General features: G+C 36.3%; 1 protein-coding gene across 4 annotated transcripts; it reads right to left on the reverse strand.

The window, feature by feature from the left end:
• Positions 1–989: 989 nt before the first annotated feature.
• KBTBD3 (kelch repeat and BTB domain containing 3) lies at positions 990–14,963 on the reverse strand. Of its 4 annotated transcripts, none has more exons than XM_057372479.1 (3): positions 14,915–14,963; positions 6,458–6,699; positions 990–3,765 (listed from the first exon to the last, which is right to left on the reverse strand). In XM_057372479.1, exons 2-3 carry the CDS (start codon positions 6,679–6,681, stop codon positions 2,145–2,147), a joined length of 1,845 nt encoding a protein of 614 aa, XP_057228462.1. In that variant the 5' UTR covers positions 6,682–6,699; positions 14,915–14,963; the 3' UTR covers positions 990–2,144. The 4 variants fall into 4 exon arrangements, with proteins under 4 accessions (XP_057228462.1, XP_057228460.1, XP_057228459.1 ...); XM_057372477.1 differs by lacking the exon at positions 14,915–14,963 and adding an exon at positions 14,133–14,397 and having other exon boundaries at positions 6,458–8,110; XM_057372476.1 differs by lacking the exon at positions 14,915–14,963 and adding an exon at positions 10,028–12,065 and having other exon boundaries at positions 6,458–8,110.
• Between the last annotated feature and the right edge of the window lie 6 nt (positions 14,964–14,969).

The raw sequence follows: 14,969 nt of genomic DNA on the forward strand, positions 1-14,969 counted from the left end.
GGCATAATATGTTACTCTTCTCAATGCACAAATTGCATACTTATATTACTCAGGTATAAAAACAACACATACACAAGCAAAGGTGAATTGGGCCTTGTATTCCAATGATGTGACATGTTGCAGTAATTGATGGTTAATGAAGTCTCTATGCTACCTGAGTGAACTACTGTTTTCCTACGTATTTTTTCCTATTGTTTCAGTAAGCAGGAATAGTAGCCTTCCTATCTCAACTCAATACATTTGCTTTGCACTAACAAAAATACTTGCATTTCTGTAAGGTGATTGTAAGGGTTACCTCGCTATGTTCAGTTAAAATATGGAGACTTATGATAAAAAACCAAAATAAATGTGGAAGTTGCCTGAAATCCTGTAACAAGTTACATAGTTCTACAGAACTGAAACACATATTAATATACAGAAATTACTGAGTGGAAGTGTTCTGCTCTATTAACATGTTCTCCAAATGCACATGATYTTGATTTACATACTTATGAAAATTGTTATGATGAATGTTATCTAAATTTATAAAGRTATCTGATAACAAATTACAGAGCCAATCACGGAATTGGAACTTTCCACTGTTTACTGTTTAAAACAGAAGCATATTTTAGGCAATATTAAGCTGTAAGCATTGAGTTTGAGTTTTTCAAAAAGTACATGCAGTAGTGATGTGATAATGAACTTACCACAGTTGTCTCAAGACATATGAAAGATGTCTCTGATGYCTCAATGAATTTTATTCATGTTTTAAACTGCTTGAGAAGATGTGCTTAGATGTTTAGAATCATTATTCTATCTGGCAGAAGACAACCTTACTGCTTTCACAATACTTATATGGAATATAAGGGCTTTCCGTGTCTTATTTGGATACCTGGTAAGAAAGGAAATTCTCAGGCTGCGCAATATTACAAATTAATTTATGAAACCTAGCTAATGTCAGTGTCCTCTTGTCAGAAAGAGGGCCAACTTCGTAAACATGAGATGATCAAATCTACTTCACAACGTATGGCTAGACTAATATTAGCACTAGAAGGCCATTACAATTCTAATATTATAATAGCTGACTACTTAAAGTTTATCAAGCAATATATTGTGTAGTGTTTACTGTGTAATATTTTAACATTTAAAATTACCATGAAGTTCAAGATAAAGCATTTTAATTAATTTAAACCACAAAAGATGATTTCTCACCTCAGAAATACTATATACTATTGACTTCTAATGTGGGGGTGTAGTTTTGGAACTTTGTAACTGATGTGTGACAAGATACGAACTTGTCCCACCGTTAACGGAAGCAACAACTACAATTTCTTTTAAAGCTTGCTGCTCTAAGCAGCCTAGTGACTGCTTAGTGGGTAGCACTGGAGACTTCAGAGATGGAATACTTCTATTAGAAAACATCCTGACATGTTTTTTTTTTTTAGTTAACAAGATGACTAAAGCAAAGATTTAATATGAATYATCCATCCTGTAGAAATCTTACCTACCCTGCAGTTTACCGTGCCACAGTTAATGGGATGGAAACAGAAAATAAACCTACTACTAAGGCACAAGGATGGAGAAAAACTGGTAAAACTGAAGAGCTGAAGTAAGATGACAGGAATTATCAGTCTCTTCAAGTTAGATACCTGGCTTTAATGCTATGAAGGTCACTTTGGCTCTTGACCTTGCTAGGGTCATTACCATAAGATAAAGCTGACAGTGAATTCCTCTTACAGGTTTATGGACATAGAAAATCTAAGCARTACTAATGATTTTAAACTTCAGTTACATAGGGAAAACAGTATCACAGTCAATTTTCTCATTTAGCAATTTGTCTACTGGGACAACTGTGAATATTACAGAAATAATGGCACATATTACACAATTAATTCTTCATGAGTATTCTTTTTTGAAAAGTAGTATCATTTTGAAAGTTATTCTGATAATTACAGGGAAGAGTTGTGTATAAAATTAAGTAAYACTGTCTGTATAATGACTAGCATGAATGACATTTTAATGGACTCTTCCAAAAGCAAACCTACAGCATATAATTTAAACTGAAAATTTCAACAAACAAGTACATATTTCTCCATCTGTAAACTAATACTTAAAAACTGTTCTAGAACTTGTGCATTTAAATAGACTCTTTTGACTCAGGAGTTTCAAAATTCTCCAGAGCAAATTGTCAGTACTGGTGACCAGGGRTCCCTGTATTTATTAAACTGAATGACCTGACAGTAAAACTCAGTTAAGGCTTTTGGCATGGGTGAAACTTCTTCCCACTCAGACCTACTACTGTGGTAGACTTGAACTTCATCTGTGATTTCTTCTGGAGCATAATCACCACCTAGTATGTAAATTTTGTCTTCTGTCCCAACTGCCCCTGCGTTAAAGCCAGCACATTCAAAAGATCCTTCCCCTTTCCAAACACAGGTTTCTGGACAAAAACTGTAGACCTTGTAGGTGGAGAGATCACATATGTACAAAGTACAGTTCACTGGAACAGCTTTGATTAGAGTTGCATGAAAAAACTGCCCAAATTCTGCGACAAGCTCAGACCACTGATCAGTCATAGCGTTATACTTAAAGAAACAGTCAAGAGATGGATTAAAGGCATCAGTAATCTCTACTTCTGAGCCAAGGACGTAAATTATATTCTGGCATGCACTTGCTTCTGGATAGTAGATACCTCTTGGTAATTGGCTTACAGATTTCCAGTCTTTGGAAAGAGGATTATAGGATTCTACRTCCAAAAGACTCCGAGTTTCTTGAGCTCCTCTGGTCTTTCCACCTATTACAAAGAGCTGATTTAAAGTTACAACAGATGTGTGCATTGTCCTTGGTTTTTTCATAGCTGACACTATGGAGAATTCATTGCTGACTGGACAGTAGCACCAGGTTTGGTCAGTAGCATCATGAAATGGTTCAGCAATATGAAGCCTAACAGTCCTATAACAATTTCCCTTGCATCCTCCAGTAATAAATATTTTTTCTCCATAGCTAGATAAACTTGACCCTGGCAGATCGATCATGTGCGTATGTGGTAGTTCTTTCCATTTATCTGTTTTGATGTTGTAGCAGAATGTGTGCCTGTTTTCTCCATCTTCATCCGTTTTATGAACAAATATATATTTTTCTGTTGTTGAAGGACGTGCATCTGGAAACAGTCCACTAAAGTTCTGCACACTTTTAACTGCATCACTGATTATTACTGAACAGTTAGCACTCTTAAGTAAGTGTTCTTCAGAATGCAGATAGTCCTGCAAAGTCTTTTCAGGTAACTGGTGTAATCTCACTTTTTTAATCAAATTAGGCAGGTATTTCTGTCGTGTTTCTAMGTTGTGTTTGGTCCATTGGAGGACAGCTTTCAACACTGATTCTTCTTCAGGGACATTTAGTTCATCAGCCTCAAGACATTTCTGTAGTATCTCAAAATTCATCTCCAAAAAATCACTTGATCTGAGTAGCAATGAGAAGTGGTGTTGTACAAAATCTAGTGCATGATCAAACAAGCGGACGGACCCATAACTTTCTGACAGAGAAAGCAACTGTAAGCAATTCACAAGATCAATACTTTTTATTAGGAAGTCACTGCAAGCTTTGGAAAGGAGTGAAACTTGAAGAAATGACGACAATTGGAAGAGCATTTCCACATTATCATTGGTTATCTCTGTTTTTCCTGTGTAAGCATAATCAAGAAAAGCTTTCACTGCCTTGGGTGATAGGTTACTAATAATAACATTACCATCATCTCGCTCTTTCATATTAACTTCAAACATGGCTCTGTGAATAGAATACAGAAGATATACACACAAATTAAAGTTTTAGCAAACAGAAGAGAACAGGAGAGAATCAGGAGGAAATAATAATGAGGGCTGGTCTAAAATAGGTCTAAAATATGCAAGTTCTTATATGAACAATGAATTTACTTGGTATGTTTGAAGGAAAAATGATTGGTGATAAGAACGTATTCGAAGTGATGGTTTAACAAAATGATAGCAGCACYTGTTTTGTATGGATTTTTACAAACAGCGATGAAGTCTGCAGTTCTCATTGTGAGAGAAAATTTTTCACACCAGCATCAGTTTCAACAGCTTGGGAAAGATGCTGATTTYAAAAATACATAGTAAAAAAGCCTAATGAGTTACATCATGAACTGTGCATGAATAYATAAAATTAAGTGAAAAAAATTCCTTCCAAATTGCAGGCTGAGCAAATGGCCAGAYGGATGATGGGTGTAGTCCTCAGAAATAAAAGTAGGTTAGGGGTGAATAAAAAGAAAAAAAAAAGGAAATTTAATTCTTGCTTTAGAGTTGACAGAGAGATGTATGATTAGAAGCCAGTGTCAGAGAAAAAAAGGACGTTTTGACATATGATTGCATGACTCAGTGAAACTGCAGAAAGTAGATTGTGACAGAATACAAAGATGATGGTTGAAATTGTGGAATGAACTTTCAAAAAGTAGATTTGTGGAAAATTTATCACAACTTTATCTGCTTTATTCTAAATATGTAATAAAATTTAACTATTTCATACAGTCTAACATGACAAGAGAAAATAATTTAATTTTTTCAATCATGTAAGTGCTGCCAACAGAATACTGCTTTAATATCCCTTGCCCTACCCACTCAAAGCCTAAGCATCAGGCTGGGATAGCAGTGGCTTCTAAATATGACAAAAGACAATAGTGGAAGATTCAAATAAGTCATCAAATGTGAAGTAGAGAATCTGAGTTATTAATATAGTTAATTCATATTTTAAAAAGTGTTATATCATAGTTCAGTTATATAATTAGTATGTCTACTGTATGAGATTTTTTTAATCCCATCCTTTTCTGGAGCCAAATAGGAAAAAAACATCACAGTGTACAGCACATACACTTTGGGACATAAACGTGTGGTAAAGCAAGAAGTTGCCTGACTTCCCAAAAAAGACCATAAAATTACAGTAGGACACCTGTATCCCAAAGACCTATTTGCATACTAAGTGATGAGCCTTAAAATCCTTTCCTCATTTATCCAAGAGTTATGAAATCTCCAACTAGGGAGTAAAATAGTGAACAATACCAGAGAAGGACAGCAATGTAGGCAAAGGCTTTCAGCCTGAAATCTAACAAATAAGGATCAAAATGTTGCTGAATCTTGGGTTTATACAACGAAGCCAAAACTAAGAGAAGTCCAAAGGCCAAGGAAGACAAAAAGTATTCCATTTAAAAATGTATCTAGTGGACTTAGATCCTTGAAGGTAAAAAATTGCATTCCAGGACAACTTATGAATCTGATGGCTGCTAYTATCAACTGTATCTATCACTAGAAGCAAGGTAAGATCTTTTCGGGCAGATTTTAATCTGAAGAGTCTGTAGGTAGTGAAAAGAACACATGAGTTTCCACGTGCTTAACTTCAATTCTACAAATTACCACTGGAAGCTGCTTCATCCTGGTATTTCTTTCTACCTGATCATCTCAGTGGTGTTAGGCAGTTAAAACACAAATGAAAATAGATCTGTGTGTTAGAGAATAAAAAAAATCTACTGCTACAGTGGAGAAAGTGCTCATTTCATCTGCATTTCTTTTTTTTCAGTAATTCTCAGAATACATCTAGCTATCTTCTGTCATGTGTGGCAGACTCTCTTAGACCATGGGATGTTCCAGTAGACTTGAAATTAACACTCACCTATGTATGGGCAACCAAACTGAGGCCATTAACTTATTCCCAGGAGTCCATTTTTCATGATCAGAGAGTCTTAGCTTTTAGTAAACTGTATTCGGAAACACTTTCAGTGTGGAACTGTAAGTCTGAACCTTTCTACTAAAAAGGTTAACAAGGTTTCTTTTTAGACTCCTGTATGTGAATGCTGGCTGTCCCTTAAGAATACCAGGAGGAGAATCCATGCTGAAAGGCTGAAATCTGTTGTTGAGGAAAAGTATGCATATCTGTTTAAATACCTCCGAAGACAATCTCTACTATACTGCCATCTTATACAAAATCCAATTGCATTCCAAAAACACRTACAACTTATCCTTAATCGCTCAGGCCAAGATGTGTTTGTAATCAATCTGTTATGTTTCACAATATTAATGTGTCAAAGTATATAGGCTGTCATATAAAAAGTCAAACAAATCCTTGCAGACCTTCAAATACTGGTATGGGCAACAAGTAACTCTTAAATATATATAATGTGTGTCAGTTCTATTTAACAGCAGAACCACACACTTATGACTTGAAACTTGTATTTCAGAGTTTGGACTGCTATCGGAATCTGATTCATAGAGTTCTCACAACTTTTTGAAAATACAAACAGCAGTATCTGGCATACCCTTAAAACGATGCTTGAATGCTTTACTCAAAACTCTGCAGATATATGTAAGTTGTGATAATTTTCACTTTTTTTCTTTTTTTTAAATTCTATTCCTTCCCTCCCTCCCAGAGAACTTAAAATCTATTTCCTGCAAACTCATGCCAAAATTAGGTTTACCTGAAAAAATCACTGCATGCTGCCAGTACACAACGATGACAGGGAATTATTTCATCTTTCACAAGAATTTTAAAATCAAAAAATATATTTTGTTCTCTGAACTTTTGCAGCACTTTTAGAATTTGTTGTCCATGACCTTCAGCCACTAAGGAATTGATTTTATTTTCAGGAACAGAAATTCCATTGCAAATAGGTCTGCTAATGTAATCCCGTTGATTGGCCATGTTTTCTTCAATCTATTCCTGAAATGGAAAAATAAGTAATTGATTCTACAGTCTTATTTAAAAAAAAACCCCAACAAACAAAATCAATACACCATAAAACAAAGAACTTATCAGCATTGAATTTAGTTTGCAAATCTTATGCACAGTTAGAAATTTGTGTTTTAAGTGACTTTTGCACTGAATTTGGTAATATTACTACTTTGTAAAATATACGCACACTGCGTATTTTGAAAAGTAAAGTATAAGCTATATATCAGAGAACAATTCTACAGGTAATACTCACCTGTAGGAAATTTTTCAGTATAGTCCACAGGACACACATAAAGGAGTGTGTTTAATTATAATTTAAGAGAAAGACTAGTCTTAGGCTTACCCTCAAAAACCCCAAATTCTCAATTTTCTGTAAAATTAAGATGGAAAAAGGAAACTTTGTTACATATTTTACATTCCAAAAGGCTCATCACTGTACAGCTWGTAGTGAAAGGAAGACAGAGGCTACTAGACTGTTTCCTAAATGGATTCCCATGAGGCACTCTGGACTGCAATAATGGAATACAAAAAACACCAACAGCCTGGCTGAACCAYAGGATTGCTGGGGCTTACCAAACAGGCTCATTTAGAGATAGTTCAGTGACAGTACACCTATGAGTGTTCAKTCAGTTGAAACTGATTTTGTCATGTACCTCTACTCTTGTTAGGAAGCTTTACAGTGTCTTTAGAACATATTTAAATTTAAGACCATCTCCCTCTGAGCAGCTGAGTTTTTTTTTCTGGTGAAAATCCTTACACAGAAGTGCATTTTTTCTCTATGGAAAATTGACTTTAACTGGTTTTTACAATAAAAATATTTTACTACACTTTGTCAAYATAAAGAAACTTAAAGCATAAGTGTATTTTACTTACACCTATTTAAAGACCTATTTATATACTGCAGATGCATAAACTGCCCTTRCTGCAAATCTGAGTCAAGACAGCCTATTTTAAAGCTTAAAGAAACATTCCATTTCTTTTTTTTATTCCAGGATTTTTTATTCCAGGATTTTGCTTCCACAATTCCAATTAAAATCAGCAACAGATAATTCAGGCCCACCTGAATTGACAGGTGACAAAAAAAAATCCAAACAAAACCCAGAAACAAGAAAATACTGTTTCTGGTTTTTAATTTCGTGAAAAGGCTTATCTGATAACATGACACATTCAGAGCAAACTAAACCACAAGACAGTCTTCTTCATGTCAGATGCTTTCACAGCAGACTATCCTATACTTTATTCAGGTAGCTCCAACCACAAATAGACCTCCATGTCTCTTGGAACAGAAGAGATCCAGTGATCTTGCTGCCAGCACTGGCACCCTTGGAGCAGGCATCTTCTCCTTCCCATGGCCAGACAATCTCAATGTATTCACTCTTTCCATTCTAAGCCTGAGGAACTAGGAAAATACAGAAGAACAAGACCACCATTTATTCTGATAATGTATGGCCTCATAAACCCCAACTTCCATAAATCATAAAACTTTTTTATATGTCAGAATTCTCTACAATACCCTTTCATTATGAATTTAAAAGCCTGCTCCTCAAAAGACTGAACTTTCAACAAAAGCAGAGTTGCTTCAGTGACATTAAATTTCCCACATTTGAATGAAACTTTTTTTTAAAAAGTAAGTGAATTTCAAAGTTTATTTGGCATCATATAAAATAACACTTCTAAAAGAAACATAAATCCTTCTGCAAAATTCTGGAACCGAGAATAAATACTAGGTATCTKTCTCCTTTTACATGTAATTTCTATAGCAAGCTCCAAAATACAACTTGCTTCCTGTAAGTAAAATTATCAATTTCAGTAACATTTGTATTTGCATAATGAACATGGAAACAACACTGTAATCAAGTCCAACTCTGCTATTTTAGGCAAGACATCATATAATACTTCCATACCAACAATCAATGTTTCAGAAAGTTTTCTCTTACCATACTATTACCACAAAAACTCTATTCCAGTATATTGGTGTTGAGACTGTAAACCTCTTAATTACACAATTTATTAACATTTACATATATTTGTTCTTCTGTTAAAATTGTTGYATGACTTAATTATCCCTTGGATATTTATTCACTTTTACAATTATCAAGAGTGCTGATACCCTCTCTCAATTTAATTAGAATGGATAATTGTCAAACTTTCCAAGGTCGACTTAAAAGACTKAACTTCTGGTTTTCCTTATTATTTCTTGCAGTTTTCTCTTTACTCCGGTTTGATCCTAAATTTCTTTCATTGATACAAAATTTGTTATATAACATTATGGTTCAGATCTCATCACTGTCTCACTAGTCTAATTTGCAAGTCATCTAGTGCATCCTAATCCTAATCTCTAATAGCAGTATCTCATTATTTTCTTAAAAGCCAAATTCAGCAGTGTATCTAATGTTTTTGTTCACGATTAAGGAATGTAGTAATGAATACAGTGTAATGACTTAGCCTAATTCACCCTCCTCTCCACTAAAAAAGAAAAAAAAAACTTAAARAAATTCAATTTGTAGCTCTCTTGTAGCCAATTTCTGACTTACTTCATAATTTTGGTATTAATGTACCACTTTACTGAATCTGTTGATTATTTTAGAGCACTCCAAACTATCTTAGCAATTCAGCTAAAATGCGGTACGTTAAACAAGACCAAGTAGCATTTATAATTATTTCATGCATCCTTCTACAAAGCCATATGAATTAATCAATAGGGTTTTTTAATAAATATTTGATYAGCTCCAACAAAAGGGTAAGAAACGTAGGGGGTGCAGACATATGTTGAGGAGGTCTGCAGCTCAGGAATGCYGGGGAACACCCCTCCTTTTATTTGCTCCATAAAATCCCAGAGGATTCATTAAAGCCTGTCTTTATGTGAATTACCAAGAACCAAGCTCCAGTAAATGGTTCATTAGGGTTGGGATCTCTTACTTTTGCTTTCTAAGACATGTCTGTGTGCTGTTCAGCAACTAGCCTTGCAGTATCTCGTGGAACATGAGACAAGTACTGATCCAGTCTCTCATCACTTAACGAAACCTYGTTTGCATACTGGACCTTTACAATCTTACACTGATAAATGTTCCGTTAGCTATTAGTTTTTTTCTAAAAAAAAACAACCAACAAACCAACAATTGGTTGACAAAGACAACTGAAAACAATCCAAAACTAAACTCCCCCAAAGTTAAATGTTTAACATTTGCCCTGGCTCATTTTTTTTGTAAGCCACCTCAAATAAGAGGCCAGTTGGCTGCTACAGTAAAAAAATGATACAAATTTCACAGTTATTAAGGTCAACCCCACATAATACATGTGTAGGGGACATATGTACCTCTCAAAATTATCTGTACAGGTCTCCAGTTGAGGGGCCAGGTACTCTGCAYGCCTCACAGTGAAGTGGCAAGCAATGGCCAGTCTGTCGGAGCAGAGCAGCAGCTGCTGAACAGAAAGCTGGGGATAGTAAACTAATTTTGATCATTACAGTGGATGAAATAAGGGACCACCCGGGAGCTCTGAGGATRTAAGAGCACTCTTATGGTCTGTCACAAAATCCAGTAATAAGAGCCCAGACCTCATTAGTTCTGCTGTTTGTAAGGTCCYTCTGTTGTAGAACCAGAGTGGTTTSGGTTGGAAGCACCATTAGGGATCTTCTAGTTATAACCCTTTGCCAGTTTTAACAGTGTCCTTTTCCCAAATAAGGGACAGAGCAGTCTAGAACACAACGAGCTCATTGACCCAMATGCCAGGTAACCACACTGAACTCTGAAAAGACCATGGTCAAAATGTGAAATATACAAACATTCCTCTAAGTATCTTGTCTGTTGGTAAAAAGCTATAAGAAAGTGTTCAACTAACCCTAATTCCATGCTAACAGCTGCCAAAAMCTCATTGAATTTCCAGTGCAGTTGTTCTACTTCACCAGTGCTAATGCTCCCTTTCCAAAGATGCATAGAGGATGCAACATGTTTATGATTGTCTTTTAGTTAGCACATCAAAATCCTTCCTAAATGTTCTTATAATTCTGTACCTATAAGACACTGAAATGTGTAATTTATTTGCTTATACTTTTATTTTGGAAAGTCCAAATGACCTTTAGACTATTAGTTTAATAATAYACGTATATATGTTGAACCCTACATATTATAGTAAGAGACTGTAAAYGCAGCTGTAAAAACAATTTAAATACTATTAAAACTCATAAAGGAGACAACATACAGGTCAGACATTTTCAGAACATATAGGCTTACACTAAAATCATAACCACTGCAGTATACCTCCTAGAAATGGTTTTCAYATTCATTCCACCAGATCTGAAAGAGCAAAGCAAACAGAACTGTGAAGTGACCTTTGAGAAGAGATGAACTTCTGTTCGTGCAGCGTATTGTAGTTCCCACCACAGCACTGATCAGAACATACTGAAAATGTACGTACATTAATAAACTCTCCTGAAAAGATTTTACTAAACTAACAGCCCAAATAGCCTCAGCTGCAACAACTGATAAATAAAATGGTTACARAAGTTTAAATGTGTTAGTGACGTTGAGAACAGTGGAAGATGTGCAATTATTTCTTAGTGAATAACCAAGGAAAAGCTATCAAGCTAGGGAGAGCACATGTAATGAGAATGAAGCATGAACACCCAGATAAGAGTTCAGAAAGACAGTGGCAAAGACACCAAACTGTTTGATCACTTTGTAACAGTAAGATAAAAATATACATATAAATACGTTTGACTTTGAAATAGCCTAGGGAATGCTATTTTGTGAAAGTACTGAGCATACGTAAGTATCACACATAGCTCAGTTCATACTTTGCCAGAGAAAGCCTGTTAGGGTTCTGCCTGACTGACAATAAACAGGACCAAACCCTTGGAATGGGASTGAAGCTTGACACTGTTCCCAGCACGAGGGTGTGGCCATTCAGAAATTACAAACAACTTTGCGAGTGTAGACATTCTCTCCTCTTCCTACACAGCAAACCAGTCTACACCCTTATTTGTTACTTTATTATTTACAAACAATTGTAAAACAATCTATCAGCTTTTATCTGATAGCACAATACTGCTGTGCAACAGCACTCACCAACTAYAAAAAAATTAAATCCTAGTACTTCTTAGAGGTTATCTTATGAGAAATAAATTGTTCTTCAATTKAACATTACATTTATCATGTGGCCTTCTCACAGCTTGGATTGCATGTCTTACTAGGGAACAGGATTTTTAAAAAGGCAAATCTAAGAGCTGGTATTTTACAGCATACTTTATGTACCTAGAATAAAAGAATTAAGCACAGTGAAAATGAAGAAAATGCATAGATTTCTCTAGAGAAGTTTCAGTCATTTTTTTCATWAAAAATTCAACTGTACATCAATATATGTTTTGAAAAGGTCAAGATCAGCATTATAAGATCTAATATTAAAAGTATTACATTATTGAGTCTACTATATACCCATCAAGATGATTTACTATTTTCATTTCTTATCCATTCAAAAGGAGAGAAATTAATGATTTGTTAACAAGTTTTAAAGACATTACTCTGCCTACACATCTAATTCAACATTCACTAAGATGAATATGAGTGGAACAGATATCTGTAGGATTTGGTGACACTTCTGCCAACTAAAAAGACAAGAGTGGTTTAAAATGTAATTAAACTATAAATACAGAGCACAAGTTCTGAACTTTTATATTCCATTAATGTGTTGATTGTCCCTGACTGTCTAAGATTGGAAACACAAAGAGAATTCCAAGTTCCTGTCTGGAAATTTCAATGGAACTGGGTCTCACAGGTTTTTAAAAAATAATGAAGAAAAATAATATTCGGTCAATCATTTTCGGACAAGCAAAAAAAAGGCACAGGACATTATAAGACATTTAATCCACAAAAGTGACATTTATCAATAATAAATGTTGAGATAGTATTCTCAGATTGAAAGGTCACGCAGAGACTTGGTGTTCTTTAGAAGTGATAAAAAATAAATCAACATGGAAAAAAAACCCAGCATGGTATACCAGCAGGAAGTAAGGACATTGCATTAATTCTTGGAAGCATTCCAAAAGTGGAAGATTCCCACTCTGCAAGCAGTGATCATTAAATGCACGTTCCCTGACAAACACGTGAACCTGCTAAGATAAAGCAGTAATCAAAAGAAGCAAAACTGGCTGGAATTTATCCCAAAATTAAATTTATCAAATTCATCTAGGTCCTTTTCAAATTATTTTCTTAGRCAAAAAAAAGATCAAGAACTGTAATTTTAATTTTCAGAAAAAAAATGAATTAAAATGACAGTGTACTTCTGACAAAAATAACTGCAAATTCTGTAAAAGAAAATCACAGCTTTTAATGGCTTCTGAAGTCCGTCACTTTTGTATGTGATTAAAGTATGTCYCTTCCAGAACATGCAAGCTTTATTGATCATATTTAGAGAATAATTTAGCACAGCTTATTATCATAGCATGTTTTACTTAAAATAAAGATGTGGGTTTATATTGAATACATCCATAATTATAGTGCTTATTATACAATGAATCTTGAGCTTCAGTTTGCATTACACATTGAAGCTTTTTTTTACACATTACACATTTTTTTTAAAAAAGTCATTAAATACACTAGTGAAAAAAGGGGACATGTTTAAATCTCTCTACATAGCAAGCAGGGACAAGCCAAACTTATTAATCAAACCTGATGGGTTTTTTTGGAACTAGGTAAGACTCACAGTCCATTAGTGTTATGATCTATCTGTAATTAAATACAGATACAGCCACAATGCCCTCATCGAAGTGTGCAGAATACGAAGTTTGAAACATAATCCTCAGCTACAGTTTGAGATTGCCAAAGCGCATTTTCCTGGGCATTTTTCTTGACTGTGATCTTTGATCATTAAAYCGTCCTCTGCTGTCAGTTAACTCTGTCTATGTGTTTGGATAATAGATAAATTATGCCATTCCTTGCTTCACCAAATCATTAAGAAAAACAGGAATAATATTGTGAAATAAGTCACTAACTCTGTCTATGTGTTTGGATAATAGATAAATTATGCCATTCCTTGCTTCACCAAATCATTAAGAAAAATAGGAATAATATTGTGAAATTAGTTAAACAGCCTACTGATTCCTTCATGAAACTTTTTTTWATCCAAATGTTACTTTAGTGTTTAAAGTATTTTGCAAAGACCCATTTATACTCAGTTATAACTGAGACTTATTTTAGACAGAAAGACCTTCTGGCCTGTATAGATACAGCAGTTTTTCACATTAACAGTGAGCTGGGAATGCYATACAAGAAGGATTGTAAGAAATACRCGCAATAGTACAATTTTCAGTATTTTTTCATCATTTGTATGCGGTCAATAGAGAACGGATGTAGTGTATTCCTAAAGGCAAGCAACTTTTTAGCCATGGCCCAACTCCAGAACTAAGGGACAAAGAAATTTATTACCTTTTGTGGATTTACACGTGGCCTATAATTGAGGGCACATGGGAATCCAGTTCTGACAACCATAAGAGTTCCTAACAGAACAATGAGCATGGAATACAAGAGGCCTTTGTTCGGACAAATCCTTAGGAGTCAGAATACAGCTAGTGATGCAGGGCGTCGCATCTGCTCTGGGGACAATCRGCTCCTCTTTTATAGTCAATAATCGGCAGGCAGAGCCCACCCCGCTGCGACAGCTCTGCCAGGGGTCGGGACGGCTCTCCAGCAGGAGGGATGGCAAAGATGGGCCGGGCATCACCTGTCTTTAATAGGCCGCGTTGCCACCAAGAAACACCTCCCCCRTCCGTCCCGTTATCACCCCCCCCGCCRGCCCCGCCCCCGCCCCAAGGGCATAGCCGCCTTCCTCGTGTAACAGGGCCGGGGGAGGCAGAATTTAGAGGGCAACTACATTCATTGTGCCGGGGTTATCGCCCACCGCCAACTTCCACAGCCTCAGCCCGCAGCAGGAACCGCCATCGCCCCCGCCCCGCCCGCCGGGGGAGGGCAGCGGTRTCGGCACCCCTACTGCGCATGCTCAAGCCGCCCGCGCCTGCGCCCCGCGGCGGCTCCGTTCATTCTAAGGGAGGATTAATTCTGACACTACGGGCGGGATGGGCTGAAAGGATCCCCTTCTCWCACAGCGCGACCCGGCCGCGCCATGCCGCGGTCTCCGGCACCGCCGCCTCTCTGCAGGCGGCGCAGCGCCAGTACCCCCTGAGCGCTCCCTCCGAGCAGCGCGCACCCACCTGCAGCCAACACCCGCAGCTCACCGACCGCTCTGGCCCACCCTCTGCAGCAGCA

Source organism: Malurus melanocephalus, unplaced genomic scaffold, assembly GCF_030028575.1.
Source record: "Malurus melanocephalus ecotype Western Australia unplaced genomic scaffold, MMel_1.1 scaffold_172, whole genome shotgun sequence".
NCBI lineage: Eukaryota > Metazoa > Chordata > Aves > Passeriformes > Maluridae > Malurus > Malurus melanocephalus.